This window comes from Sminthopsis crassicaudata, chromosome 2 (assembly GCF_048593235.1).
Source record: "Sminthopsis crassicaudata isolate SCR6 chromosome 2, ASM4859323v1, whole genome shotgun sequence".
Lineage (NCBI taxonomy): Eukaryota > Metazoa > Chordata > Mammalia > Dasyuromorphia > Dasyuridae > Sminthopsis > Sminthopsis crassicaudata.
In genome coordinates, this window is record NC_133618.1 from 229,499,842 (window position 1) to 229,526,803 (window position 26,962).

At 40.5% G+C, this 26,962-nt stretch overlaps 2 protein-coding genes, 1 long non-coding RNA gene and 1 pseudogene across 8 annotated transcripts in view; 3 read left to right on the forward strand and 1 right to left on the reverse strand.

Moving 5' to 3' along the window:
• Positions 1-5,771, reverse strand: part of LOC141555518 (uncharacterized) — a 39,887-nt gene extending 34,116 nt beyond the window's left edge. For both annotated transcript variants that reach the window (XR_012486218.1, XR_012486217.1), the window contains exon 1: positions 5,652-5,771. This is a non-coding gene — a long non-coding RNA (uncharacterized LOC141555518). The remainder of the gene's footprint in view (positions 1-5,651) is intronic.
• GCK (glucokinase) overlaps positions 1-9,476 on the forward strand; it is a 76,801-nt gene extending 67,325 nt beyond the window's left edge. For 3 of the 5 annotated variants that reach the window (XM_074288473.1, XM_074288475.1, XM_074288474.1), the window contains exons 7-10: positions 2,134-2,317; positions 4,204-4,359; positions 5,709-5,942; positions 8,803-9,476. In XM_074288473.1, the coding sequence (XP_074144574.1) occupies positions 2,134-2,317; positions 4,204-4,359; positions 5,709-5,942; positions 8,803-8,947 (719 nt within the window). In that variant the 3' untranslated portion in view covers positions 8,948-9,476. Of the gene's footprint in view, positions 1-2,133; positions 2,318-3,885; positions 3,944-4,203; positions 4,360-5,708; positions 5,943-8,802 lie in introns of those variants that run through there. The other 2 variants (XM_074288476.1, XM_074288477.1) reach the window with 2 other exon arrangements.
• LOC141559195 (U6 spliceosomal RNA) lies at positions 3,931-4,031 on the forward strand (annotated as a pseudogene).
• Positions 9,477-15,322: 5,846 nt separating the features above from the next.
• MYL7 (myosin light chain 7) lies at positions 15,323-21,995 on the forward strand. The gene is made up of 7 exons (XM_074285058.1): positions 15,323-15,375; positions 15,978-16,091; positions 16,606-16,681; positions 18,344-18,448; positions 19,343-19,421; positions 20,514-20,562; positions 20,951-21,995. Exons 1-7 carry the CDS (start codon positions 15,373-15,375, stop codon positions 21,050-21,052), a joined length of 528 nt encoding a protein of 175 aa, XP_074141159.1. The 5' UTR covers positions 15,323-15,372; the 3' UTR covers positions 21,053-21,995.
• Positions 21,996-26,962: the final 4,967 nt, after the last annotated feature.

Here is a 26,962-nt window from a genome sequence, read left to right on the forward strand (position 1 = left end):
TACTAAATGCTTTTAGAATGAAATTGAATTTTGCTCTGTTTTAGAAGACTCAAGTCATTTCTCAAGTGGATAACAACATATACAACTGGATTTTTGAACAAAAAAATTTCCCCAACAGATTAAATGTGACCAGAGCACATATTCCCAGATGAGGGAGGGTAATGAAAAGTAATGATAGTTCAGGCTACCTCTCAGTCATAACTAAGGCAAGATGATTGGGGCTTTTCCTTAGGGCACCCAGTTTAGTGGGCACTCATAGTATTCAGTCCTTAAGCAGCTTAATTTATAAGAGTAATGAATTAAAATAGGAAACTAATAGAGGGCTGGGTTGATCCCCCTCTGAATCTGAACTCAGATTCAGAGTGCCAGGAATCTGTCTTTCCTACCCACTGCAATCGTCATTGTGACCTTCCTTACAGCAACTGGCATCCTGGAATGAATCTCTGTATGCACTCATTGCATCTCAAACCCTAAGTAAAAGCTCATTGCATAATAATTGACCTGGACATGGTTTCTTAATTTCTGATCCTTAATTTTTAAATTGTGCTTTATCTGAAAAATGTTGCCTTTCACTAAGTGAGCCTTTGAAAGAGTTGAGTTTTAGATCATACTTAGGGTTGTGTTAAAAAAAAATAGACCACTGAATTTTTTTTTACTAATATTATTATTATTATTCACATTGATCTAGTTATTTAAGATTTGTAAGTCATCACCTCCTACTTAATTTCACATTTAGAACCATGTAAGAATTTTTAAAGATCATATTAGTTCATATTCATTAAAAAAAACACCACTAAACAAAACAATTAATTCTGGAAAAATGAGCGATTTATATCAATGTAGATTTCTCACGTCTATGGATTGGCCCTGTTGCCTCAAACCAGTGCTCTGCTTATCTTAGAAACCAGACCCCAGCCTGTGGGAAAATTTGGGTCCCTCATATGATGCTTGACCAAATCATCAATTAATTAAGCATTTGTTTAGAGCATCCTATATTCCAGTGCTAGGCACTAGAAATACAAATGCAAGACTGAAATAACTCCTGCCCTCAAGAAGTTTGTGTTCTAATATAACAAAATACAACATAACATAACATAGCATAACATATATATGCAATGGTGTGCTAGTAGATGTTTAACAATCAGCTTTTTGGGGAAAAAGTTCTAACATGCTTTTAAGTTTAATCTGTAGTATTAACATTTTCTTAGGTCTAGACAATCAGCAAAATAGTAAGTCCTGATTTGTGACTTGCCTATTTCCAAGCTATAAGTGCTGGCACTAAAATTGTAATAATTGGCTTTTGCATACATTTGCATATGGAGAACAGTTGCAAGGAAGGCAGTCATTGGAACTGTGAATGAAGCCTTGGGATGATAGATTGCCATGTCATATCTACCAATGGTGATAGTATTGATCTGAATATTGTTCTGAGTGCAAAAGAGGAAGAGGAGAGGTGACTGGCTGGGCGCTTCATAGAGTGGCCTGATGAGTAGCTAAGGCAGGCCAGATAAAGTGGACTAGGTGAGCTTTCCCTCCCCCACCAGTTAAGACAACAACTCCAGGGAGCTACCAAAGTTGAAGGTGCTACCTCTCCCTTGTTTGAGCTGTAGGGAGGAGCAGAGCTGGTGTTGCGACCAGCCTTTATGTGCATATATTGCAGAGGGGGACTGGAGATCCAGTGGCCTCTGAGGTCCCCTCCCACTCAGAGACTGAGGATGCTTGTAGACATACATGGGCAGAATAGGCAACAGCACTGGGGGAGAATAAAAGACAAAAGAGATTTCCTTCTCTGGTAGACGGTGATAAATGAGGGTTACTGCCACCCTTTCCCAAGGATGGATGAAAGCTCAAAGGTAATCCAGTCTTCACAAAAAGCAGCTCCCTGTTTTCTCTGGGCCCAGAGGGAAAAGTCTGTGGTCAGAGGGAAAGCAACAGTAGCATCCCAAGAGATGCTGTTCCTTGGAGCTGTGAGTTCTGGCTGGGACGTGAGTTCAGAGAGGGGATGCTGCATGAGACTGTTTCGTGGGAGCTGTCAGGAGTGCCCTCATCTCTGTTTCCCCCACGCGTTCTCCTGGGAACGCCCAGCACTCAGGGGGCTTCTCTGAGTCTCACAAAAGGTCTGTCCCTCCCTAGGCACGGGATGTAACGCCTGCTACATGGAGGAGATGGAGAATGTGGAACTGGTGGAAGGGGACGAAGGCCGCATGTGTGTGAACACCGAGTGGGGAGCCTTTGGAGATGCTGGAGAACTTGACGAATTCCTGCTAGAGTATGACCGGGTGGTGGATGAGACCTCCCTGAACCCCGGTCAGCAGCTGTAAGGACCCTTTGGGCACAGCTCCCTGATTCCCAAGCCCTGCTCAGCATCCTCCCTGATGCAGTCACATGACCTCTTTCCCTGGGCAGCCCTCTCCCTCATCCTTGCCCTCCACCATCCTGCACCTTCTGGTGTAAAGTGCAATACTTTTATTCTGCTATTGCTGGTTGAGTTCCTGTCACTGGTACTCATGCATTTAAATTTAACAGTAATTCTACATTTGAAGAGACATAGGAATCTCTCCTTATATATTCCTTTCTTTGCTTCCTTCTGTTCCCCTCTACTACCTTCTCAGACTTTTTCTCCTTGAATTGACTTCTGGAGGAGATTATCTTTCCATCTTCCAGAAACTGGTGATAGTTCACCTGCTTACTTTGGAGAAAGTGTCTAATGTATTTCTGTATGAACAACCTCTCATTCCTTACTAAGAAGCATCATGAGGGTCTTGGGCCAAAGATAGAATATGAAGGCCTCATACTAGGGCCTGGCTGTCAGGACTAAGCTAGAGGGCTCCTAGCATGGAAGGTTACCAAGGATCTGGAGCAGTTAGTATGTCCCACATGTCCATGCACACATATCACAGCAGAGCTGAACAACTCCTAAGGCTATGGGGCTTAAATGCTTTATCATCTGAGAATGAGAAGCAAATTTTAAAACTTTAAAGCAAAAATAATAATAATAATCCAAGTCTTTCTACACAAGATGACCTTGCAGTCCTGACACAGCCCAGGAGCTGTCATGAAATTCATCTGTGTGAAAGAGGCTTTCTGTCTTATCTAACCTTCTGCTTTCTATCACCTCTCAAGTGAGCCAGACCCAGAGATAATTATCTTGTTTTTAAATAGCTCTTGGGGAAGGAGGGTTTATATAATCTCCCTTTTTGCTACAGATTAACCAAATCTTGGAAGAAGAAAAGACAACCCTAGAAATCATCTATCATAGCTCTGACAGAGCCAGATCTGAAACCCAGGTTTCCTGACATCCAGCCTAGGGTTCTTGCTCTTTTTTGAAAAAAAAAAAATGTTGGGGCGGCTAGGTGGTGCAGTGGATAGAGCATCAGCCCTGAAGTCAGGAGGACCTCAGTTCAAATCTGGCCTCAGACACTTTTAATACTTCCTAGCTGTGTGACCCTGGGCAAGGCACTTAACCCCTAATGGCATTCGATTATTTCTCCATAACTCTCCTTATCCCAAAGAAAACCTCCTTCTCACAAAGATATGCACTGAAATATCCCACACTGATCCAGGGACCATGTATGACTGTCCACGCCTCATCACCTAATGTGCTCCACCAAGTTCTCCTCTTTGTAATAAAGAAAAACAAGAAAGCAAAGCCAGCAAATGGGGCAGCCATGTCTGTCCACATCTGCTTCCAGTGTTCTTTGTTTTTTCAATTTTTAAAATTGGCTTTTTTTTTTTTTTGCATTCTTTACATTTTTTTTCCTGCCTTCTTTTCACAGATGAAAGAAACCAGCACGCATATCCACACGACATCCTTTTCTTTCCCATAAATCCTTTCTCACCCATAAGTACATATACACATTCTGAGGGTCACTCCACTCTAGCTCTCCAGGAGCCATTGAAGGTCCAGGTCCCTAGATTTTTAAGCTCTCTATTCACTTTGGCAGTATGTATGTTAAAACTGGACTGATACCAGATTGGCATGGTCTCTGTACAAGGATAACATGCAAATTTTTGAAGCATTCCCTGTTTTTTAAAACAAACCAAAAAAGATACCCTGTGTTATTTTCCCATGGCATAGGCCCAGGGTTCTGGTGCTAAAGGTCAGGGAAGCGAGAGAAGGGAAGGGCAGGGATAAGCAGTTCTGGGTTCATTTGAATGGGCTGTGACTGTCACTTGATGACCAACTCTCTTTCACCCACACAGTTATGAGAAGATCATCGGGGGCAAGTACATGGGGGAGATCGTGAGGCTGGTTCTACTGAAACTGGTAGATGAGAATTTGCTCTTCAATGGAGAAGCATCTGAACAGCTGAGGACCCGGGGAGCCTTCGAGACCCGTTTTGTCTCCCAAGTGGAGAGGTATCTTACTACTATATGTTCAATCATATTGTTCCCTCAGGCCCCCAGGGAACAGAGTCCTAGGTAGGAACCCTCTCTCCAGACAGCCCTCTCTGTGGCTAGCTAGCTCATAGATCTTGCGCTACAATGGTTCCTGACATTTCAATTTGTACTAATACCTTAGATTTTAGGTATATCTGAACTAATACATTTAATTGAGTTAAACTATCACTAACCAAATGACCAAAGAGCACAAAAATAATACTCTCCAATAATGGATAGAATGCTAATCTTAGAATCAAGGGGATCTAGATTCAAATTCTGCCTCTGACATGTTTGCTGTATGACTCAGAGAAAGTCACTCATCCTCTCAGTTCCCCAGATAACAGTCTAGGATGATCAGTTAGAGACCAGTTGTTAATCTATATCAGTGGAGGTAATTTCTACATTGGGAGTTCCCTCAGCTAATAAAATGCTCCACATGGATTTCTGGTCTCATTGAAGTGGGTTTTCCCTCCAAGGATTAAGATTGAAATCCATCCATGCCTGACCATCCTATGGGATTCTCTAGTCCATGTCTGTCTATAAATTCAACCTGGCACTCCACCCAGTGCATCAAAGAACCTTTTTATTTTCCTTGACATCTCAAGAAATACTATAAGGACATTATACTTTAGTTAAAGGATAAGAGCTGTTCCTATACCAATAAAAGTCCGGATCAAAAAGACCACTTCTCCCCCTGCAAAGTCCCCCCCCCATCAAAAACAAAAAAATCCAAACCCAAACCAAACAAACAATATTAGGCTAGTTGGCCTCTCATTTGGAACTCAGCAGACTGAGTTCTGAGATGGTTGTTTGTCAACCGAGTCACATATACATGCTCATACACACTCACACACCGAGAGAGAGACAGAGAGACAGAGAGAGAAGAGACAGAGAGAGAGAGAGACAGAGAGAGGAGAGAGAGACAGAGAGAGAAGAGAGAGAGAGAGAGAGAGAGAGAGAGAGGAGAGAGAGACAGAGAGAGAAGAGACAGAGAGAGAGAGAGACAGAGAGAGGAGAGAGAGACAGAGAGAGAGACACAGAGAGAGAGAGAGACAGAGAGAGAGAGAAAGAGAGAGAGAGAGAGAGAGAGAGAGAGAGAGAGAGAGAGAGAGAGAGAGAAGAGACAGAGAGAGAGACAGACAGACAGACAGACAGAGAAGAGACAGAGAGAGAGAGAGAGAGAGAGAGAGAGAGAGAGAGAGAGAGAGGAGGGAGGGAGGAAGGGAGGGAGGGAGAGCACTATCTAAGACAATGGATTCAACGCTCACTTGACAAGTCTTGCTCTGTTGGGTCCCCCAGTGTATCTTCTGTCTTCCTTCCCGTAGTGATTCTGGGGACCGAAAGCAGATCTACAACATCCTAAGTACTCTGGGACTGCTTCCCTCCACAACAGACTGTGATATTGTGCGCATGGTCTGTGAGAGTGTCTCTACCCGAGCAGCCCAGATGTGCTCCGCAGGGTTGGCAGGTGTCATCAACCGCATGCGGGAGAGTCGCAGCGAGGAAGTCATGAGGATCACTGTAGGTGTGGATGGCTCTGTCTACAAACTGCACCCTAGGTAAGCCCCGCAGTCCCACCCCAGTGATGCTGATGGTGGGTGTTCTCTGGGCAGCCACTCCCAAGCCACTGACAATCTTGGGATGACTTAGAAACTCAAGAGCAGGAAAAGGATGAACATGTCAAGCTCTCAATCTGTGGTCTTACCTTGGTGTCTGACAGCTTTGGTCATCAGATACAAATCCTTTCTAATACTTCGGTATTTCAGAGGAAATCTCCCACGTGGAAACCGTCTCCCTTAACGTAGTCACCTGGGTCCCCAAGTGGGTAAAGTTGGGGTAAGGCCATGGACACATAGCTCAGGTGTGTAGAGGCAAGATTTGAACTCGGGCTGACTGAAGCGCCAGCCATCTCCAGCCTTGAGCCTCCTCACAGCACCTTTGGACTCTCTCGGGCTCATAAATGAGACTAGAACCCCCCCCTTCCTGAACTGAGTCTAGAAAGCCCCTTTGCCACCCTTCAGAAGTCCGTATTCCTCTCCCTCCCTTTCCCTGCATCAGCCATTTGAGCCTCTTTGTCAGGGCACAGATGTGGAACTGGACTCATCCACTGACTCCACTTTCTTAACAGATCCAGAGGACTGGAGGAAGGCTTTCCAGTTATTCAGTCAGTAAGCATACCTAAGCACCTCCCATGGACCGGGCTCTGTGCTAAGCCCTGGAGCTCAGCCAATAGTATTGGTGAAGGAAGAAAGGAAAGGGGAAAACCAGTCTTTGGTTTTAATTCTATTCCCTCCCTTTATTCCTTCCTGATCTCTCTGCCCCCTTTCTCAGTCCAAAGTCACAAAGAGGGGCAAGAAGTCTAGTCAAAGTCGAACTTGGGTAACATTTTAGCTTCTTTACAACTTGAGGACTTTGTGTGATTCTGAAGCCAGAGGAGCTGAGTTTAAATCCTATTTTGATGCTTAATAAATGTATGATCTTGGGCAGGTTACTTAACATTCCTGGGCCGGAGTCTCCTCATTTGTAAAATGAGGGGGTTGAACTAGATGCCTTTGAAATGCTTTCCAGACCTACTAATCTTTGAACCTCTCTGGGCCTCAGTCAATTGGCAAGTATTTATTAAGCATCTGCTATGTGCCAGGCTCTATGTTAAGTGATGAGGATCCCCCTCCTCCCAAAAAAGCAAAATAATGGGCGTTCATACTCTATTGGAAGGGACCACAACTATGTACAAACAAGATATATACAGAATTAAATGGAAATGCTCATTAGAGGAAAGGCACCAGCATTAAGGGCAGCAAGGTGATGCCATAGTGCATGGAGCACCAGGCCTGGAGTCAGGAAGACTCATGTTCTGAGTTCAAATCTGGCCTCAGACACTTACTAACTGTGTGACTCAGTTTCCTCATTTGTAAAGTGAACTGGAGAAGAAAATGGCAACCAGCCCAGCATCTTTCCCAAGAAAACCCAAGGGAGTCACAAAAAGTTACAGGTGACTGAAAGATGACTGAACGCCATCAGAAAGGAGGATAGGAAAGGCTTTTTGTAGAAGATGGGATTTTAGGGGAGACTTAAAGGAAGACAGGGAGGGTAGGAAGCAAAGATGAAAGAAAGAGAATTTCGGGTCTGAGGAATAAACAATATACTCAGATCCAGGAGATAAAGGATCCTACTGAAATAACAGCAAAGGAGCTATTCACAAATTGTATAATAAATGGGGGAAATAAGACTCCAAAGGTCAGAGCAGGGTGGATTATAAAGGGCTTCAAATGCCAAACAATGGATTTTGTATTTGTTTATAAAGGTGATAGGGAGCCACTGTACTTCCCTGAATAGAGAGTGACAGGACCCGACTTGCACTTTAAGATTAATTTGACAGCTGAGTGAGGATGGATGGGAGTGGGGAGAGGCTTGAGGCAGTAGTATGAGAAAGAAGCAAAGAGGTCCCCTATCAGGAGAGTGGCAATGTCAGAGAAAAGATGAGATATTATAAAGGTAGAACTGATAGGACTTGGCAATTAATTTAATCTGTGGAGCAAATGACAACTAGGAAATATAGCAGTGCCCTTGACAAGAAAATTAAAGGGAATGAAGGTGTCATAAATATTTGAGAAATAAAGAACTTCCTTTTAGTTACCATTAACAAATTGCCAAAGAGCTATCATATTTAATCTTCCTTTAGGTAGTTCGTCTATCCTCTGTACTTCTACAAAATTCTGTAGGTGGAAAGAGAGAAGACTATGAGTTCATTTTTGCACATGTTGAGTTTTAGATGTATATGGGATAAAAAGTTTAAGCTGTCCAATAGGCATTTGGAGATGTGAGACTGAAAGATGAGAGAGAGGTTAGTGGTGAGTAAATAGAGCTGAGAACAATTAGCATAGAGATGATAACAGAATCCATAAGAGCTGATGAGATGCCCAAATAAAATATTACAGAGATAAAAGAGAAGACCAAAAATATTAATGGGCATGATATGGATGGAGATGAGGGAATTATGGAAATAGAACTAGGCTATTAGAACCTAGAAGAACCATGTTTCCTAAAGTAAAGCTCTAAACAAAAATCAGAAGGAACAATGATGAGAAAACCAAAGACAATCAGCTGCAAATACTTCTCTCCAGTTCAAGACTGCGCCAAGAGATTGCCAGAATTACCCAGAGGGTAGACAAGCTACCTGAAGAGAACTTTGGAAAAATTAGATAAGAGAACTCTCTAGCAATTAGTTGATGGCAACTAAAAGGAATGTCCATATTCCTCAAGTACTTATGCCACCTTTATAAAAATTGGCAATGTGTCAGGTGACAAAAATCGTACAAACACTCAGAAAAGGGTGTAAAGTGTAAAAGAAGAGAATGGAACGCCCTGCCAAGGACCCCCTTTCCCATTCCTAACCATTTCTCTCTTGTGCCTCTGCAGCTTCAAACACCGATTTCATGCGACTGTGCGGCAGCTGGCACCCTGTTGTGACATCACCTTTATCCAGTCAGAGGAGGGCAGCGGCCGGGGAGCTGCCCTCGTCTCTGCTGTGGCCTGCAAAAAGGCCTGCATGCTTAGCCAGTGAAGCAGCTGTGGCCTCCGCCTGCCAGGGCAGCTGCCAGGGCAGTGCTCACAGCAAGCTGCTCCCCAGCTCCTGTGGCCCTTGGTCCAGGACAGAACTACTCACCTGAAGGAGGCTGGGCCTTTGCTGATCGCAAGTGCCGGGGAAGATTTACTCTCCCAAAGGAGAAAACTGAGGGTGTAAGGCAGCTTGTTTCTCTCCATGCAGCGGCTGATGGCCTCTCCACAGATATGGGACTTTTACCCATCTGTGGTAAATGGGTGCTGTACCCAGCTCATGAGGACCAGGGAAAAGACCTGGCAGAGAAGGAATGGCCTCAAAAAGCTCCCTAACTAGGAATTTTTGAGTCTGGATCAAGGGAAAGGATGCTGGGGAAATTCACTTGAGGCGCGGCCATCAGGGAAGAGTACTCCTGGGTACTGCAAGATTTCTGTGCTGCTGAAGGGCTGACCGGTGCTGTCAGCAACCTCCACGTTTTGGTGCCCTGGGACAAAGTCTTTGTTACTCTCTCATTAAAAGCTCTGACCTTAAAGAATGGCCTCTTACACAACTCTATCCAAGTCCACCAACATAGCCAGGCCTTTGTGTCTCCCTCTTCCATCTCCTCATACCTCCCCTCCCCCATGTCCCACCCTCTCTTCCTAACCAGGCCCTTAATTGAAACCCAGTGGTACCCAGGGAGGGTCTATTCCTGGAAGATGGTGGGTATGACTCTAGCTTGATGCAGGGAGACCACAGCCAGCTTCCTTTTAAATGGCTGACCTATGGATGCCCCGTTAGGGCAAGCTCCGGATCCCTGGCACGGTACGCCAGCTTCACTACTGCCACCCAGCCCCTGCCAGTCTGCCCCCTATGAGGATCATTGGGTATACTCAGGATCAAAAGATTCTCCCCTTTCTCTCTCCTGGGTCCTGGAAGGCAGGGGCCTATGGACTTCAGTCCTGAGGTTGTTAGGGGGAATAACCTATTTGTGCCACCAAGAGAACCAAAGAGCACAGATTCCCTGTATCCTCAAGCAAGGCGGTGCTCACCTGGGTGGGCCTTAGTCCTTTTTCCCCACCTTCCCCTGTCCCCGATCCAAGCCTGGCAAATTGCTTGAGCCATGAGGTATCCGTGTGTGCCAGAAATATACCACCACAGTCTGGCCACAATGCACAGAAGGACGAGGTCCTTCTGCCTCTCTGAACTAGAAGCCCATATGCTCTCCCTGGTGCTCTGATTGTAAGAGCTCTTCCCCAATCACTCTCCAGAGGAAGGCCCTGGAGCCAGGCCTTATTACTGGTCTCATTTGTAGATTCTAGACCCATCAAACCACAAAACACACACACGCATCCCAGCCCTTCCTTTCCACATTGTGAAGCCAGCACACTCATCAAGATCCTTTTCCAATTCCTTCCCTGATTGTCTTTTTATTTTTAAATAAAGAAAAATTTGAAATATTACATTTTGGGTCAGTAAAATGGTGATGATTTCATAAATATGCTTACCAAATGAATGAACACATGGCGAGATATTGTGATATAATCTAATAGCCCATATATAGCTATACCCCTCTAGCTAATGGCAATTCTTCCCTTATCAGACCCATCCCCTCTTATCCAGTTACTACCCGTAGGCCACTCTTAATCTGGGTGACTGGCCCAGAGATAATTGTATCTGATATTTGTATAGCACATTAATGCTTAAAAAACTCTTTTTCAGAGAACAATTTGATGGGATAGTAAAAATATTATTCTCCATGTTGCAGTTGAAGAGATGGAGACCTGAGAAACAAAGACCTTGGTCAAGGTCACAGAGTCAATAAGGGGCAGACCCAGTCTACAAGCCAATTCTTCTAAATCCTAGACCTGCACTTTTTTTCAATACATTATGCTGAGTATATAGATCTGGAAATTATGTAAATAGAAATAATAATTAAACCCATAGGAACTGATGAGGTCACCATGAGTATAATTGTATTGAGGATATAGGAGGACTAGGACAAAACCTTGGGGAACACCTCAGTTATGGGAAGGGTGGTTGATATAAACAGTAAAACCAAAAAAAAGGAGATTTAAAAGGATCCATTGGACAAATAGCCCAAGAATCAGGAGAGAGAAATATTAGAGATGGGAAGAGGATGAGTCTTCAGTATCAAATGTAATAGAAACTGAACCTAGGGACTCTGAGGGTTTGGTTTTGTTTCTCTTTAAGAGCTAAAGGGTGAAGATTAGGGGGAAAGCTTTTCAGATTTAACATTTAAGTTGTCATCTATAAAACGAGAGGCTTGGACTAGATGGCTTTTGAGGTTCCAGTTCTAAAACCATGATCCTATGAGGAGAAAGATAATTTGAAGATTTAAGATGACAAGAGGGAAAGAAAAGGGAACTCACACCAAACAGCCTCAATTTTCTTTGTAAAATAAGAATCTAGATATTTAGCTGAGAGGGGATGAGAGGGAAGGATGGCAAGCAAGCTGTTTTTATGTACTTCACATAAAGAATTAGAGGCATCTAGTCCCACTCACATATGAAGTATATCTAATGAGTGGCCATCCAGCTCTGCTTGAAGACCTTCTAGGAGAGGAAGCCACCTCCTCTTAAGGCAGCTCTAATTGTTAATAATGTTGTCATGAATTAAGCCTAAACTTTCTTGTTTGTGATTTCTACCCATCGCTCTTGGATCTACCCATTGGGATGAAATATAGTCCCACTAGTCTACTTGACAGTCCTTCAAATACTTGAAAACATGTCCCTTTGGAGTCCTCTTTTCTCCAGATTAACCTTCCCATTTCCTTCAAGAGATTCACATATGACATGAATTCATCCCGGTTGCCCTCCCCTGGACACTCTCCATCCCAAAGTCCTTAAACCCTGCAAACCCAGAACTGAACATTGTACTCCAGATAAAATCTGAAAAGGGCAGAATACAGTGGAAACTATCACTCTGTATTCCCAGAAACCAATGCCTCTTACTGTAGCCCAAGATTGAGTAAGCTCTTTTGGCTGCCATATTACAATGCTGCCTCATATTGTCCTTGTAGGTCTCCCCCAGATGTTTTTCAGGGCATCACATTTCCCCTATGTTATATTTATGAATTTGACTTTTTGTTCCCAAGTGCAAGTTTTAGATTTACCCCAGTTGAGTTTTATCTTGTGGAGTCAGCCCCAAATTTCAGCCTGACAATATCCCTTTGGATTCTGTCATCGAGTATCTTCACTATCCCTCCTACTTTTTGTAATCTACAAATCTAATGTACACACCTCATATGGTTTTATCTGAATCAGTGCCATAAAAGTGACACAGCACAGGAACAAAAAGATTGCTGAGGTAGTACACAGGAGACTTCTTGCCATGTTGCTATTGATCCATCCAACCAGTTTTTAATATCATCCAATTGTATTATTGTTGAATCAATCAACTCTATCTTTTCCATGAGAATAACGTATTATTGTAATGATGGAGATGGTTTCAGAAGACCTGAGGAAGACTTATATGAATTGATAGAAAATGAAGTGAGCAGAACCAGAAGAACAACTTATATACTAACAGCAATCAATCACGAAAGACTCAGTAGCTCTGATCAACACAATGACCAAAAATAATTTCAAAGAACTCATGACAAAATATGAAATCTAGTTCCAGACAGAGAAGTGGTGAGCTCAGTGCAGATTGCAGAACATTTTTTCTCACTTTCTTTTTCTTTTTCTTTTGGAATATGGCTAATGAAATTTGTTTTGTGTGACTTTCTATTTATAATATATTTTCTTTCCTTCTTACAGGATAAGGGAAGAAGATAATTTGGAACTGAAAATAAAATAAAATTTAATTTTAAAAGATAACTGACATGAGATACTTTATATCAAAAGCTTCACCAAAATCTGGGAAAACTATACTCACAGCATACTCTCTCTCGCCCCCATCATTTACTAATTTAGTAATCCTGTCAAAAAAAGGAAATGATGTGAGTTTTGTTAGAATCTGTATTTGATGAAACCACAATGTTTTAGGTATTCATTATTCTCCTTCCTATATACTTACCAACCTTCTCTTTATTGCTCCTTCAATTATAGTTTGCAGACACAGCTCTTTTTCCATTTTTGAAAAATGAAATATTTACTCTTCTCCAGTTTTATGGTGTCTGCTATTTTCCATGATCATTCAACTGGCACCTGCAGTAGTTCAAAAATCACAAGTCAACAAGTATTTTTAAAATGCCTCCTATGTGTTATTGTTCAGTCATTTTCAATCATGTCTGACTCTTGGTATCTACATTATGGGTTTTCTTGGCAACTATTCTTCCTAGAATGAGTTGTCATTTCCTTCTCCAGATTATTCTACAAATGAAGAAACTGAGACTGAGTTATTTGCCTCAGGTCACACATCTAGTAAGTGTCTGAGGCCAGATTTGAACTCAAAAATGAATCTTCCTAGCTGCCCAAGAACACAAAAAAGGCAAAAAGCAACTCCTGTCCTCAAGGAGCTCAAAATAGACAATTCTTTTAGTATTATAGTATGTATAGTTCATCTGGGATAGGTGGCTTGAATTCATCAAGGGGAGTTAAGTACTGTCTTACTCTCTCTTTCCTTATTTTGGACATCTTATTCTCCTTTGAAGAGAAAAAGGAAATAAAGAACAATGGAAAGTTCTTCCTTCTTTCTATAGTCAGTTATCATCATAAGATTCTATCTGTAGTCCCAGTCCCTTTTCTCCAAATATGGATTCTTAAAACCACCAATAACCCTTTTTTGTCATGTTTGGCTTCTCTCCACAGTTCCCTCAGTGCTTTTCTAAGTTTGAATATTCCTTTTTAGCATTTCTAAACTGGATTAGATGGCTGCAGAGGTGCTGTCCAACTCTGAAATTCTGCAATTCTGATTCCTGTGTCCTCAATAGGGAAAGGGCCAGGAGGGATGTGATATACCCAGAATACTTCTTGGCTATAGATGGGAAGGGATTTGAATGATCAGTAAATTAGTTTGAGTGACTAAGGTATTATGGAGAAATGGCACCTAAGTGCCTAGTGACCTTCCACTGTAGGTTAATAATTGGTCCAAGAATCAAAAACAGGAAGTCAAATATAATGATCCATTTTCTAAATTCTTGAGATAGAGCACTCAATAGGACAACAGCAATAATCACACTACATTATCCTGGCCATATGCATAGTTAGGGACCATCTGGCACAGCCAGAAACACAGAAATCTCCTTTCCTATTCCCCAATCCTAGAGAAGTCCTGAAAATCACCTGAAGTCTTTCATAAGCTCTCAAACCGCTAATGCCCCACCTCCTACAAATTTACTCTGTATATATTTTGTAATTGTTTATACACTAATCAACTAATTTATAAACTTATATATTATGTATAATATATAAACTTATAAATTTATAAAAAAATAAATCAACTAGTTATAAAAACTAATCAATCAGAAAGTATTTATTAAGCATTTGCTATATAATAGACAACTAGCTGATACAGTGGATAGAGCCTGAGCCTTGAATCAGAATGATATTAATTCAAAGTTGGACTCAAATACTTCCTATCTTTGTGACTTTGGACAAGTCACTTAACCTTTTACCTTGGTTCTACATCTGTTAAATGGAGACATGCTGCCCAAGAAAAGGGCCAGTCATTGTATATCTTTGAAAAGAAAACTCCATGAATAAGGTCCATGGGGACATGTAAAGTCAGATATGACAAAATGATTTAACAACGAACATGATAGACACTGTGCTAAGGGCTGGGTATACAAAAAAAAAAAAAAAAAATAGATCTTGCCCTGGAGACGCTTACATTCTAATGTCATATACTATATACACAGCTAGGTGGTGCAGTGGGTAGAGTGCCATTCCTGGAGTCATCATCCTGAACTCAAGTATGGCCTCCTACACTAACTAGCTGTGTGACTCTGGATAAGTCTCTTAACTTAGGGGTTCATGAAGAGTCAGACAGGATAACTCAACAACAACAAACCCACTGGGGGGATTACCCTAGCCTAACCGGGCAAGACCAAGGAACTAAAACTAAAATCGGTGGTTCAGGACTAAGGTGAGGATAAGGGGAAAAAAAAGAAGGGATAAGGAAAGAAGAAGAAAAAGATCTTTATTTAGTACATACTGCAGTGCTATATACAGTGAGATTCTTCCATTAATCAGAGTTTGCTGATGATGGTGACACTCCAATCCTGGTGCCACCTGGCCTATCTGAATGAAGAGAATGAGTGGCTAAGTGAATCCATCCTCTTAGAATCGCAGAGAAAGGGCAGGAAGGAATGTGTCTGGAATCTCTCAGGGCCCTTATCTTGTTCTCTTGGCTGGTCAGGGACTTCCAAGTTTGGGACTCTCTTTTGTTTCTTTCCTTATTTGGCCCTCCAGGTGATAAGATGAATGCATAAGGGAAGGATTAAGGACAGGCAGCAGCAGTTGGGACATCCAAGCAGCCAGGAGATGGTGAGTCTGAGGGATGGGGGATAAGAGAAGGATGCAGGATGGAGAGAAGAGCAAAAGAGTAGCCTTCACTTTGGGAGAAATTTGGGTTCTCCAGCTTCAAACTCCAGCTTACCAGGTTAAGGGATAAAGGTGACTCCTAAAGCTTGAGACATTCAAATTTCATTACTTCTAGCTGTCTGGCAAGCAAAAGAGATGAGATGTCCTGCAGACAAAGATCATAGATGAGAGACTGATCAATTGGAAAGGACTTTAGAGAGCATCTAATTCAATCCCTTTGTTTTACATATAAAGAATCTGAGACTTAGAGAGATATTAAAGATATTTCCACAGTCACCTGGGCCCAAGCCCAAGAAAAATTATCTCCAGGGATGAAGAGGAAAAGGGATCCTTAAAACCAAAAAGAATAAGGAGGGGAGTAAGGGATCTAGGGAATTGAAATTTCACAATGTTATCCATGGAACATCAGTGGGATTCCAGCTGCAGAGACCCCTATACATCTAATTCTCAGATAATGTGGGACAAAGGGGAGGGCAATTTGGACTCTAGGTTTCCCTGTTCCAAGATCTGGGGCAAAAGATTCCTCTGAAACAGATATTCTACAGGCCAGCAGGAAGGCAGGGACTCGGGGGAAGGTGGCAGCTGCCAAGCAAGCTCAACGGGGATCTTCGAATGTCTTCTCCATGTTTGAACAAGCACAGATCCAGGAATTTAAGGAGGTAAAAGTCTTGCCCACTCAATCCTCTAGAATGTCTATTTCCCTTTTTTCTTTCTTATTCTCCCATATTCTGTATATCTCCCTGAGATAGATTGGTACCATGAATAGTACTGACTCTATAGTCAGAGGACATAGATTCAAATGCTACTTCTGATATTTAACACTTCTGTGACTTTGGATAAGAGACTTCATGCCTTCCCCACTTCAGTTTCCTCATCTTTAAAATGAGGAAGTTGGACTAGATGGTCTCTGAGATTCCTTCCAATTCTAGAGCCATGAGCCTATGATCTTTCCAAACTTCTTCCTCGCTCTTCTTCCTTATGTTAACTCTAAAGTTTAAATCAACTGAATGGTTTCTGGATGTCCTGCCAAACCATTCAATTCCTAACAAGTTTGTCCCACTTGAAGTGTGACCTGCCCATCCCCTCACTCATCTATCTTCCCTTGGGCTATTTGGATCTCCCTTAGAGATCCAGTGAGTTTTGATCCTGATCCAGGAAATTTCTGTCTCACAGGCATTCAGTTGCATTGATCAGAATCGAGATGGCATCATCAGCAAATCAGACCTGAAAGAGACCTACTCTCAACTAGGTGAGTTAGCAGGCTTGTACCCTAATACTTTCTCAGTGAGGCAGAACTCACAGTAGTTCTCCTCCTCCCTGCCCCTCTCCCAAAGACAGTTCCCTCTTCTCATGTAGCTGACAAGGAGAAGTTAAGGATCATGGATTCGATCGATTTAGAGTTTAAAGGAACTTTAGAGGCTGTCAAGTGTGACCCCTTTATTTCACAGATGGAGAAACGAAGTTAGAATAGGCAAGTAAGTGACTTGCCCAGGATCATACAACTAGTAAGTATTTGAGGCAGTGTTTGAATCCAGGTATTTCAGACTCCAAATCCAGAATTCTTTTTTTTTTTTTTTTTTTTTTTTTTTTAACATACTAAACGTGCTTCAGACTGGAGCTGAATGTAATCATCTCTCATAGAACCGACTCTTCTTCCTCTTTTCACTTCTCCCTGCTATCCCTCCTCACTCTCAGCTCACATCTCTTATTCTTTTTTCACACCTTCCCACAAGCTTACACTTCCTCTCCCCTCTCCTCTTCTCACACCTTCTTCTAGTACTTTGCCAAAGCTTACCCTTTCCTATTATCTTCTCCTCTCTTCTTTCCCCTGCCCAATTTTACATTTCCCTCATAGCTCACAGCCTCCTTGACTTTCTCATTCTTCTCAGACCTTTCCCAAAGCTCCCTTCTCTTCTCTTTTAAATTTAAATTTGTTTTTAATCAATGAAATTAAACAAGCATTTTCATAACATAGTATAATAATAATAATAATAATAATAATAATAATAATAATAAAAGATTGCACAAGAATGGCACTTTCATTATGTACAAATTGCTTTTTCTTCGAATACACCACAAAGTTACCAAGTGAATTTTATTTCTTTTTTTCCCCTCTTCCTCCATATCCCTGGTTCAGAGATGGCTACCAGTAGATACAAATATGTAAACAAATGTTAAATTATTTTACATATATTTCTGTTTATCAGTTCTTTTTCTTACTGCAGATAGCACCTTTCTTCATATGTCCTTAATATTTAATTCAGGTATTTATGACTATCAAAATAACTTAGTCTCTTTTTTTTTTATTTTATTTTTTCCCTGAGGCTGGGGTTAAGTGACTTGTCCAGGGTCACACAGCTAGGAAGTGTTAAGTGTCTGAGACCAGATTTGAACTTGGGTTCTCCTGAATTCAAGGCAGCCACCTAGCTGCCCCACTTAGTCTCTTTTAAAACAATATTGCTGTTATTATACACAGTAGGTATTTTTGCTTTTCATTGTTTTGTGCAAATCTTTGCATGTTTTTTAAAGATCATTTCTTATAGCACAGTAGTAATCCATCACAATCACATACTACAACTTGTTCAGTTGAGTCTCAATTGATGGGCATCCTGCAATTTTCAATTCTTTGTCACTACAAAGAAAAACATTTTAGATCACATGGGTCCTTTACCTTTTTCCCTAATCATTTTTGCAAATAGACTTAGTAGTGATATTGCTGAGTCAAAGATAATTTAATAACTCTTTTTTTTCCCCTCCTTTCTATTCTTTCCCATTTTCTTCCCCTTCTCACTTCCAAAGCATTTCTTTTCCTCAATTACCACAGGCAATGGAATACTAGATATGCCTGGAGGTTTGAGGGAAAGGGGGAATGTCAGTCCTCCTCTCATCCCCTGTCCATGCCCTCTTTCAGGAAGAGCAAATGTGCCTGAAGAAGAGTTGGATGAGATGCTACAGGAAGGCAAGGGCCCGATCAACTTCACAGTGTTTCTCACACTTTTTGGGGAGAAGCTCAATGGTGAGAATTGGGGGAAGGGAGGAGGGATCACTTACTCTTTCCTTTATGTATTCTCCCAATACTGTACAATCTGTTATAATACCTTCCACATCCAATGTCTAAGTCCTGAGGCCCTGAATCATGGAAGGCTATGGACTCTGTGGCCAACATAATCCAAGATACCTCCTTCCATACACAGGTTGGATCATAAGACCATGGGCTTAAAACTACAAGGATCTGTAGAGATTTGGTCCAGTCTTACCCCAAGATCCATTATTTCAGGAGAGTCCATGAACTTGATTGGAAAAAAAAATACATCTTTATTTTCTATAACCTCTAACTGAAATTTAGCATTTTCTTCAATCATGGATGTAGACCACAAATTGATAGCTTGAAAAAGAGTCCATAGATTATCAAAGAGGTCCATAACAGAAAGCCCTTTCATTCTGTGAATGAGGAAATTGAGCTAAGTAAAGGACTACAAAGCTAGTATCTGAGATAGGATATGAACCCAGGTCTCCTTGATTCTGAGTTTCCTAACCACTCTACCATGATAACTCTAACTTGGTCTAAACTGGGGATCATCCCTCAATAGCCAAATGTATTCTGGGGCCATGGTCAGGTCCTGGGAATTTTGAATCTAATTAGAATCCTGATCCATCCTGGAACTGTCCTTGGGCTGTATTGGGTCTACCCTGAGGTGGAAATCACCACAGACATTCTCCAAGGTCCCTTCCAGCACTGATATACAATAATGGAGGTGGAATGGGGGGGGGGGGATAAATGGTCCTAAATCGCTTAGTAAATGTCCTTTCTGGTTCAAAATCTCAGATTTATAATCTCTTTCTGGATGAAGGAGGGAGCATGGGGGATGTATTTATGAGGCCGGAGTTGATACTGTCTGCTTTTGCTTAGGCACTGACCCTGAAGAATCCATCCTCAGCGCCTTCCGCATGTTTGACCCCAGTGGCAGTGGGGTTGTCAACAAAGAAGAGTGAGTATGAGCAAGGACTAAGTGGGACAGGGATATGGAAGCCAGAGGAAGATCTGGTGGCCCCCATTCTTGCCCTTAGCAAAAAATGAGGGCAAATGTTTGTTTGTAGCAGCTCTTGTTCTCTACTACCCACAATGTGTCTCCCAGGGCCAGAAGTTCTTAGTGCCCTTGTGCTTATTCCCAACTCCATCCCCCTCCCAAGCCAGCCTTCCCCACCAATAAAACACACGAATATTCTGGGTAGAACTTTTTCTCTCAGGAACAGAGAATCATGGAATTCAAGAACTGGAAAAGATCTCAACAGCCATTTAGTCCAACTTTTCCACAAAAGGAATTCCCACTGTAGCATATTAAATAAAGTGGTTGATCATGCAGCCTCTGATTAAAGACCTACAAGGTAGGGAAACCCATTACTTCCTAAGGCACTTCTGGACAGTTCTAATTGAAGTTTGCCCTGACCTCAAGCCTAAATTTACCTCTTTACAAATTTCAAACATTGCTGCTGGTTCTGGTCCTCTGGAGGGACAACTGGAACAAGTCTCTTATCTATGATAATGATAAATGATAAATACCTTAAGCACCTACCCTAGGATTTATTAGTCAATTGTTTCAATTGTGTCCAGCTCTTTATAACCCCATTTGGAGTTTTCTTGGTAAAGATATTGGAGTGGTTTCCCATTTCCTTCTCCAAGGTATTTTAGAGAGGAAACTGAGGGAAACAAAGTTAAGTGATTTACTAGGGTCACACAGTAAGTATCTGAGATTTTAATTCATGAAGATTGCTTCTACTCAGTCCTATGAGCTTAGCATCCAATGACTGACCCCTTGGGAAGACCCTTCCCTCATCAGAATCCCTCATCCAATTCTTCCACTTACTAGCAAGATGGCCTCAGACTAGTTGGTCATTGAGCCTCTCTGAATCTCAGTTTTTCATCTGCAAAATGAGGGAACTAAATTAGATGACCTATCAGGTCTCTTCTAATTTCGCGATTCTGTAATATTTTCTTCCTGATTTGCTTCTTTTTTTAATGGGGTTATTGTAGCTTACCATTGTTAACTGTTGCCTTTTTCTAACCTGCTCACCCCTTCCAGGTTTAAGCAGCTCCTTCTGACCCAGGCAGACAAGTTCTCTCCAGCTGAGGTAAGTAAGAGCCATCTCTATATTAGGGCATCCCTAAATTTAGGTCTCATACAGAGTCCTATCTACAGTGCCATCCTGGAAAACAGAAAATAAACTGAATAGTTCTGGATTTGGCAATCAAAAGCATGCAGTATCCCAAACTCTATTGTAGTAGCAATAATCTTTTCTCATATCAGTATCTAGAGATGGGGGAAAAGTAAACCGAGTCACAAGGTTTCTGTCCAAATCATAGAGAAATGCACAAATTGGTCTAACCCTCTTTAGGCACTAAATGTCCCCCAGGCTGGGAAGCATGAATGTTGTAATTGTGGGCAGGATGGGTTTGAAACCCCTCCCTCCATGCATTCCTATTTCCAGTGTCCACTGATCAGCATCTTTCCTATCACAGGTGGAGCAAATGTTTTCATTGACGCCTATGGACCTGTCAGGAAACATCGACTACAAATCTCTATGCTACATCATCACCCATGGGGATGAGAAGGAAGAGTAAAAGGATGAACAGCAGAGAGGCTCAATAAAACACAGATGCTAAGATCTAGTGCAAAGTATTTTTTGTGTTTGGGAGAAGTGTTGTGGGAAGCTATTAGAGGGAAAGATGGAGGAAATGTAGAGTAATGGAAAAAGTCATATGAATCAAGAGATGGAAGAATGGATTCAGATCAATATTCTATCATTTCCTCAGTTTTCTTATCCGTAAAATGGGGAGAACAAAACAACAGTATTATTAATACTTATTAATACTGTTAATTGTGAAGACTTATTCAAATACCTATAAGAATCAAACAAGTTCACATGAGTGAAAATGATTTGAAAAATGTAAAGCACTATCTATACTCATATGGAAAAAATGCTCTAACTAAATAAAATAACTAAATAAATGCAAATTAAAACAACTCTGAGGTATCAAAACATATCTATCAGATTGGTTAATATAACCAAAAAGAAAAATGATGAATGCTGGAGAGAATATAGGAAAATTGGGATACTAATGAAATGTTGGTAGAATTGTGGATTGATCCAACCATTCTGGAAAATAATTTGGAATTATGCCCAAAGAGCTATAAAACTGCATAGCTTTGGATTCAGCAATGCCATTAGTAAGTCTTTATCTCAAAAAGATCATAAAAAGGGGGAAAGGACTTACATATGCAAAAATATTTAGAGCAGCACTTTCTATGCTGGCAAGGAATTGGAAATTGAGAGAATGCCCATCAATTGGGAGAATGGCTGAACAAGTTGTAGTATACGAATATAATGGAAAACTACTGTGACTATAAAAAATGATGAGCAGGCAGATTTCAGAAAAATCTGAGGCTGAGTGAAGTAAACAGAACCAAAACATTGTACACAGTAAAAACAACATTGTATGATGATCAACTATGATTGACTTAGTTCTTTTCAGCAATAAAATGATCTAAGACAATTCTAAAAGACTTATGATGGGAAATGCTATTCATACCCACAAGGGGGAAAAACACTGATGGTATCTGAATACAGACCAAAACATACTGTTTTCATTTTTTTTGTGTTTTTTTCCTTTTGCAAATTAATTTCCTTTTGCCAACTGTTTCTTCTTTCACAATATGACTAATACGGAAACATGTGCATATATATAATCTATATCAAATTACTTACTGTCTTAGGGAGGGGGGAAAGGAAGAAGGAAGAAAATTTGGAACTCCCAGTTGTTTTAAATGAATGTTAAAATTATTTTTACATATAATTGGAAAAAAATACTGTTTTTAAAAAAAGAAAGAAAAATGTAAATCACCAAAGAAATGTAAAGGTTAACCTTTGAGTGAATTGGATTTAAGAGCTGCACAAAGTTATTAGTCTCACTCTCTCTTCCGGAGAAATTGAAAACCAGTAGCAAAATTAAAGTAGGCCCTATAGAAATGCTTATTCCCTTTCCCATTGGTTGTGATGTTACTGTGGATTATTGTTACTATGGGTAACAGAGTCTTCAGCTCTTACACAAGGCTCATATTGTCACAAATTCATGTTAGGTAGAGAACAATCTTTATTTCTTCCCACAGAAAATACAAAAAGTACAAATGACTCAAAGGAGTCCATAAAATCACACACACACACACACACACAAATTTACAATAGACTATAAGCTCCCCTCCAAAGAGAACTATACTGAAATTTGTCAGTGGGGCAACAGGGAGATTTCAGAGAATACTTAGCTCTGTACCATAGGATCCTACTTAATCTTTCCTCAGTTCCTTGTCCTGCCCTGCGAGTTGATTGTGCCTCCCTATTCGCTTCAACCCTCCCCAAACAAATATACTTTGTGAGAATCAAGTTAAGTAAAACCCATCTTTTCACACATGGATTCATTTGGTTATCATAAGCTCATGGTGAAACAAGCAGGATCCAAATAACTTAGTGTAATGAAGGTGGGGAGGAGGGAGCGGTTCCAGGTTTTTACTTCCTCTTATCATGATCCCTGATACTTTCTAGGTTTACATGATATATCCCTGGATATATAGAAAGAAAGGGTTAGAAAACTGATGGGAGCTACTTTGGAATTCAGAGACTCTAGCTAGTATAACAACTCAATAAAATCTCTTGTTTCCTTCTCAATGAAGCCCTAATACCTGTAAGCACTCCCATTCTCTCTCTTGTGTACTAAATGTGTTTCTGAAATCCTGGGTATAAATCAATTTTTTGTCAACTGAATTATATTCAAAAGTGAAAAGTTATATAACAGATATTTACAAACAAATTTATTTTTAATGGTAGTTTTTTTTTTAATTTTCAAAATACATGCAAAGATAGTTTTTAACATTCTTGCAACTTGGAAAACCTTGTGTTCCAAATTTTTCTCCCTCTCTCCTCCCCATCTCCCTGCCCTAAACAGCAAGTAATCCAATATATGTTAAACATGTGCAATTCTTCTACACATATTTCCACATTTATCATGCTGTACAAGAAAAGTAAATCAAAAAGAAAAAAAATGAAGAAGAAAACAAAAAAAGCAAACAATAACAATAAAGGTGAAAATACTATGTTGTGATCCACATTCAGTCCCTATAATCCTCTCTCTGGGTGCAGATGGCTCCCTCCATCACAAGACCATTGGAACTGGTCTGACTGAGAGAGAGAGAGAGAGAGAGAGAGAGAGAGAGAGAGAGAGAGAGAGAGAATGAAAGAGAATGGGGCAGAGGGAGAAAGGGAGAAAGGAATAGAGACAGAGTTGTGTGTGTGTGTGTGTGTGTGTGTGTGTGTGTGTGTGTGTGTGTGTTAGACTGGATCTGAGGAGCAGCACTAAGAAATAGATGAATCTTTGAATTCAAGGGCCAATTGTCCTAGACGTCCTCAGGACAAAGAAAGAGACCCTAAAGCTCCTATTTTCATTATAAATTGCATTGTAGATAATGATTAACCATACCCCAAACAGAATTCATTCTTTTGCTGTGAAACTCTCTCCTGTTTTTATTTCTCTTACTGTTAAGGACATCATTCTTCCAGTCACCTCCAATGTCCTCTTTAGTTTCTCATTCTCTGCACCCAGAGATATAATCCATCACCACTTTCATTTCCACCTTCACAATATCTCTACATGTCCTTCTCTTCACTCACATACACTCTATCCCAGTTCAAGCTCTCATCAGCTCTCACCTGCACTATTTTAGTGCTTTCTATCTAGCCTCCCTATCTTGGCTCCACCACTGTAATCCAGCCTTCTCTTAGTGGTCAAGGTCCTATGCTCTGATTAGGTCCCACACCGCCACTACTCAGTAAGCCCCAGTGCTTCCTAATTATTTCCAGTATTAAATTTCTTTGCTTGGCATTTAACTTCATAACTTAGTTCTCTTTCCAACTTTCTTATACTTTACTCTGGTCCATAAACCCTATGATCCCATTACACTGGCCTCTTTGCTGCTCCTCAGACATGACTTTCATGTTCCCATCTTTCATCTCCATGCCTTTATACTGACTGCCACCCCCATGTCTAGAATGCCTTGCCTCTCATCTTTGTATTTTAGTTTCTCTAGGTTTCTTCAAGTGTGAGTGCACACACACATATATGTGCATATGTGTAAATGTACACACAGAAGCACAATACTACACATATGTACATACATGTCTTTCAGACACACATATATAGCACATGTTTTTCCTTTCCTATCATGTTGCCTCTCAAGGGTAACATTTGTAATGTGCTCCAAAGTTTAAATGCAATTTCATGTCCTTTATCTGATTTGATTCTCATTCATAAGTGACTGACTTGCATCGGTAGAGGAAATTTCTTTATATCAATGAAATTACAAGTCCTTTATAAATTTGCCTATTGGGATGCAGCCAGTAGGTAAGGTAAGGAAACTCCTTTCACTGATGAACTTAAGGAACTAATGGTCTTTGTATACGATTATTTATAGAACTTCAAGTCTTAAAGAATCAAGAGGCCCTGGGCAGAGCAGCACCTGAGTTCCATATGCTTTGCAGGGACCTTTGAAAGAATCCTAAAAGACAGAAGTGAAGAGGGAGAGCATCCTTGGCATGTGAAGTAACCTTGGAGTCACCTTCAATTCTTCATTCTCCCTCACCCCCTATAGCCAGTTTATCAAAACTAAGAGAAACTGAAGCAGTTAATGACTTTATTAATCATCTTGATTTGCTTGAACTCCCTCTCTATTCAGATGAGACCATATTAACTTGGGAATCAGATCAGTTAGTCAGGAGACAGACTGAGCATCCCTGGAATCTGACATATCAACACTCACTTCTCTGCAATGTTGAATGAACCCCAAATCCTCCTGCTGCATCAGCAACCACAAGACTGTATTAAGCACAGATATCCTGAGACAGAGGCACTTCCTTGCTTTATATAAGGTTTTATAATCCCTCTCTTCTAACCCTTTCCAAGCTCAGTTCAATCTACAGCTCTGCATGCATGCTGACAGTTTGAAAGTAAAAAGCATTGCTTATAACCTAATTGTATGTGTCTTTCTTGGGGCAAAATCTGGGGCTGATAATGCAAACTCCCCAGTCTGGAAGTTAAAATCTTGCACAAAGAGTCTCCTGGCTACTTTTCCAATCTCATTTCATGTTGCTTGTATTCCTTTCCATGGATTCTGATTCCAGTTAAATTTTTCTCTTAGTCTTATTACTACACCTCCTGCCTCCATGAATTTACAGTTGTTCCCCATGGCTAGAAAACCTCCCCTCTTAATCCCTTCCTGTCAGAATTTTTATTTTTCTTAGGACTTGACTCAACTGGCTATTTTTTCCACCAAGCCATTCCTGATCACTTCAGTTATTCATTGTTAGAACTTTCTCTACTTTTACTTTTCCTATATTAATCTTATCTCCCTAGTAAAGTGAAATATATTCTTTGAGGACAAAGATTTTTTTAAAAAATCTTTTTATTCATATCTCTTGTTTTTACATCACCTTCATTTTTTAATACATCCCTCCCCACATTCCTATTGAGAGCTTCCCTATGTAATTAAAATTTGAAAACAAAGAACAGCAAATCAGCAAAATTATCCAACCTATCAGTCAAATTTAACATTTTATGTAACATTTCACATTTGATATTTCTTACCTTTGCAAAGAAAGAGGCATATTTTATCAGTTCATTGATCATTATAATAATAGACAACTCAGTGAAAAAATTATTTGAGTACAAAGACCATTTCATGTTTGCTTTGATATCTCCAGAAACCAACATAATACTTGATATATGGTAAATGCTTAAAATGCCTGTTGAGTTATTAAATTTTATTCTGTTGTACTTTTCCTTTATATCATTGTAGTCATCACATATGTTGTTTTCTTGGTTGCTACTTAACTCTGCATCAGTATATTAAAGTTTCCATCAAGACCCTTCACTCAGGACCTTCTCTCTCTCCTCCCTCTTTTCAGCTTATTTTTATGAGTTGTCTTTCCCATTAATGCAAGCTCCTTGAGAGCAAGGGCTGTCTTTCTTTTTGCTTATATTTTATAATTCTGGTGAGTAGCACTATACTTGGCCAGTGGTAAAAGCCAATAAATGGTTGTTGACTTTATGAAGACAAGAAATGCTTCTTTTTATTCCTCATATTCATAGATTCTTAAAGTTCATTTTTTTTTATATTCAGCATTACATCTCACCTCTGAAATAGTGACTTTGTAAGCTTGTATAAATCATTGAACTTCTCAGTACCCCCTCAGAACTCTCTAAGATGATAAATTTCAAAGCAGGTGCTGGTCTGCATTGGTAAAGGGAGTTTCCTCACCAGGAATTCTCTATACCAATGAAATCACATTTGGGGTAAAAAAAAAAAAAAAAAAAAAGAAATTTAAAAATGGGTCCTAGGAAGGAGCTATACACATAGACACACAGGAACACACAGAAATAGAGACAAATAGACAGAGACAGACAGACAGACAGAAAGGGAGAAAGTCA

Bases quoted from the DNA above. Each gene is read 5' to 3' on its own strand.
- MYL7 (XM_074285058.1), top strand. The intron at 16,682-18,343 runs GTGAGTTAGCAG...GCCCTCTTTCAG, and splicing joins AGAGACCTACTCTCAACTAG to GAAGAGCAAATGTGCCTGAA. The intron at 20,563-20,950 runs GTAAGTAAGAGC...TTCCTATCACAG, and splicing joins ACAAGTTCTCTCCAGCTGAG to GTGGAGCAAATGTTTTCATT.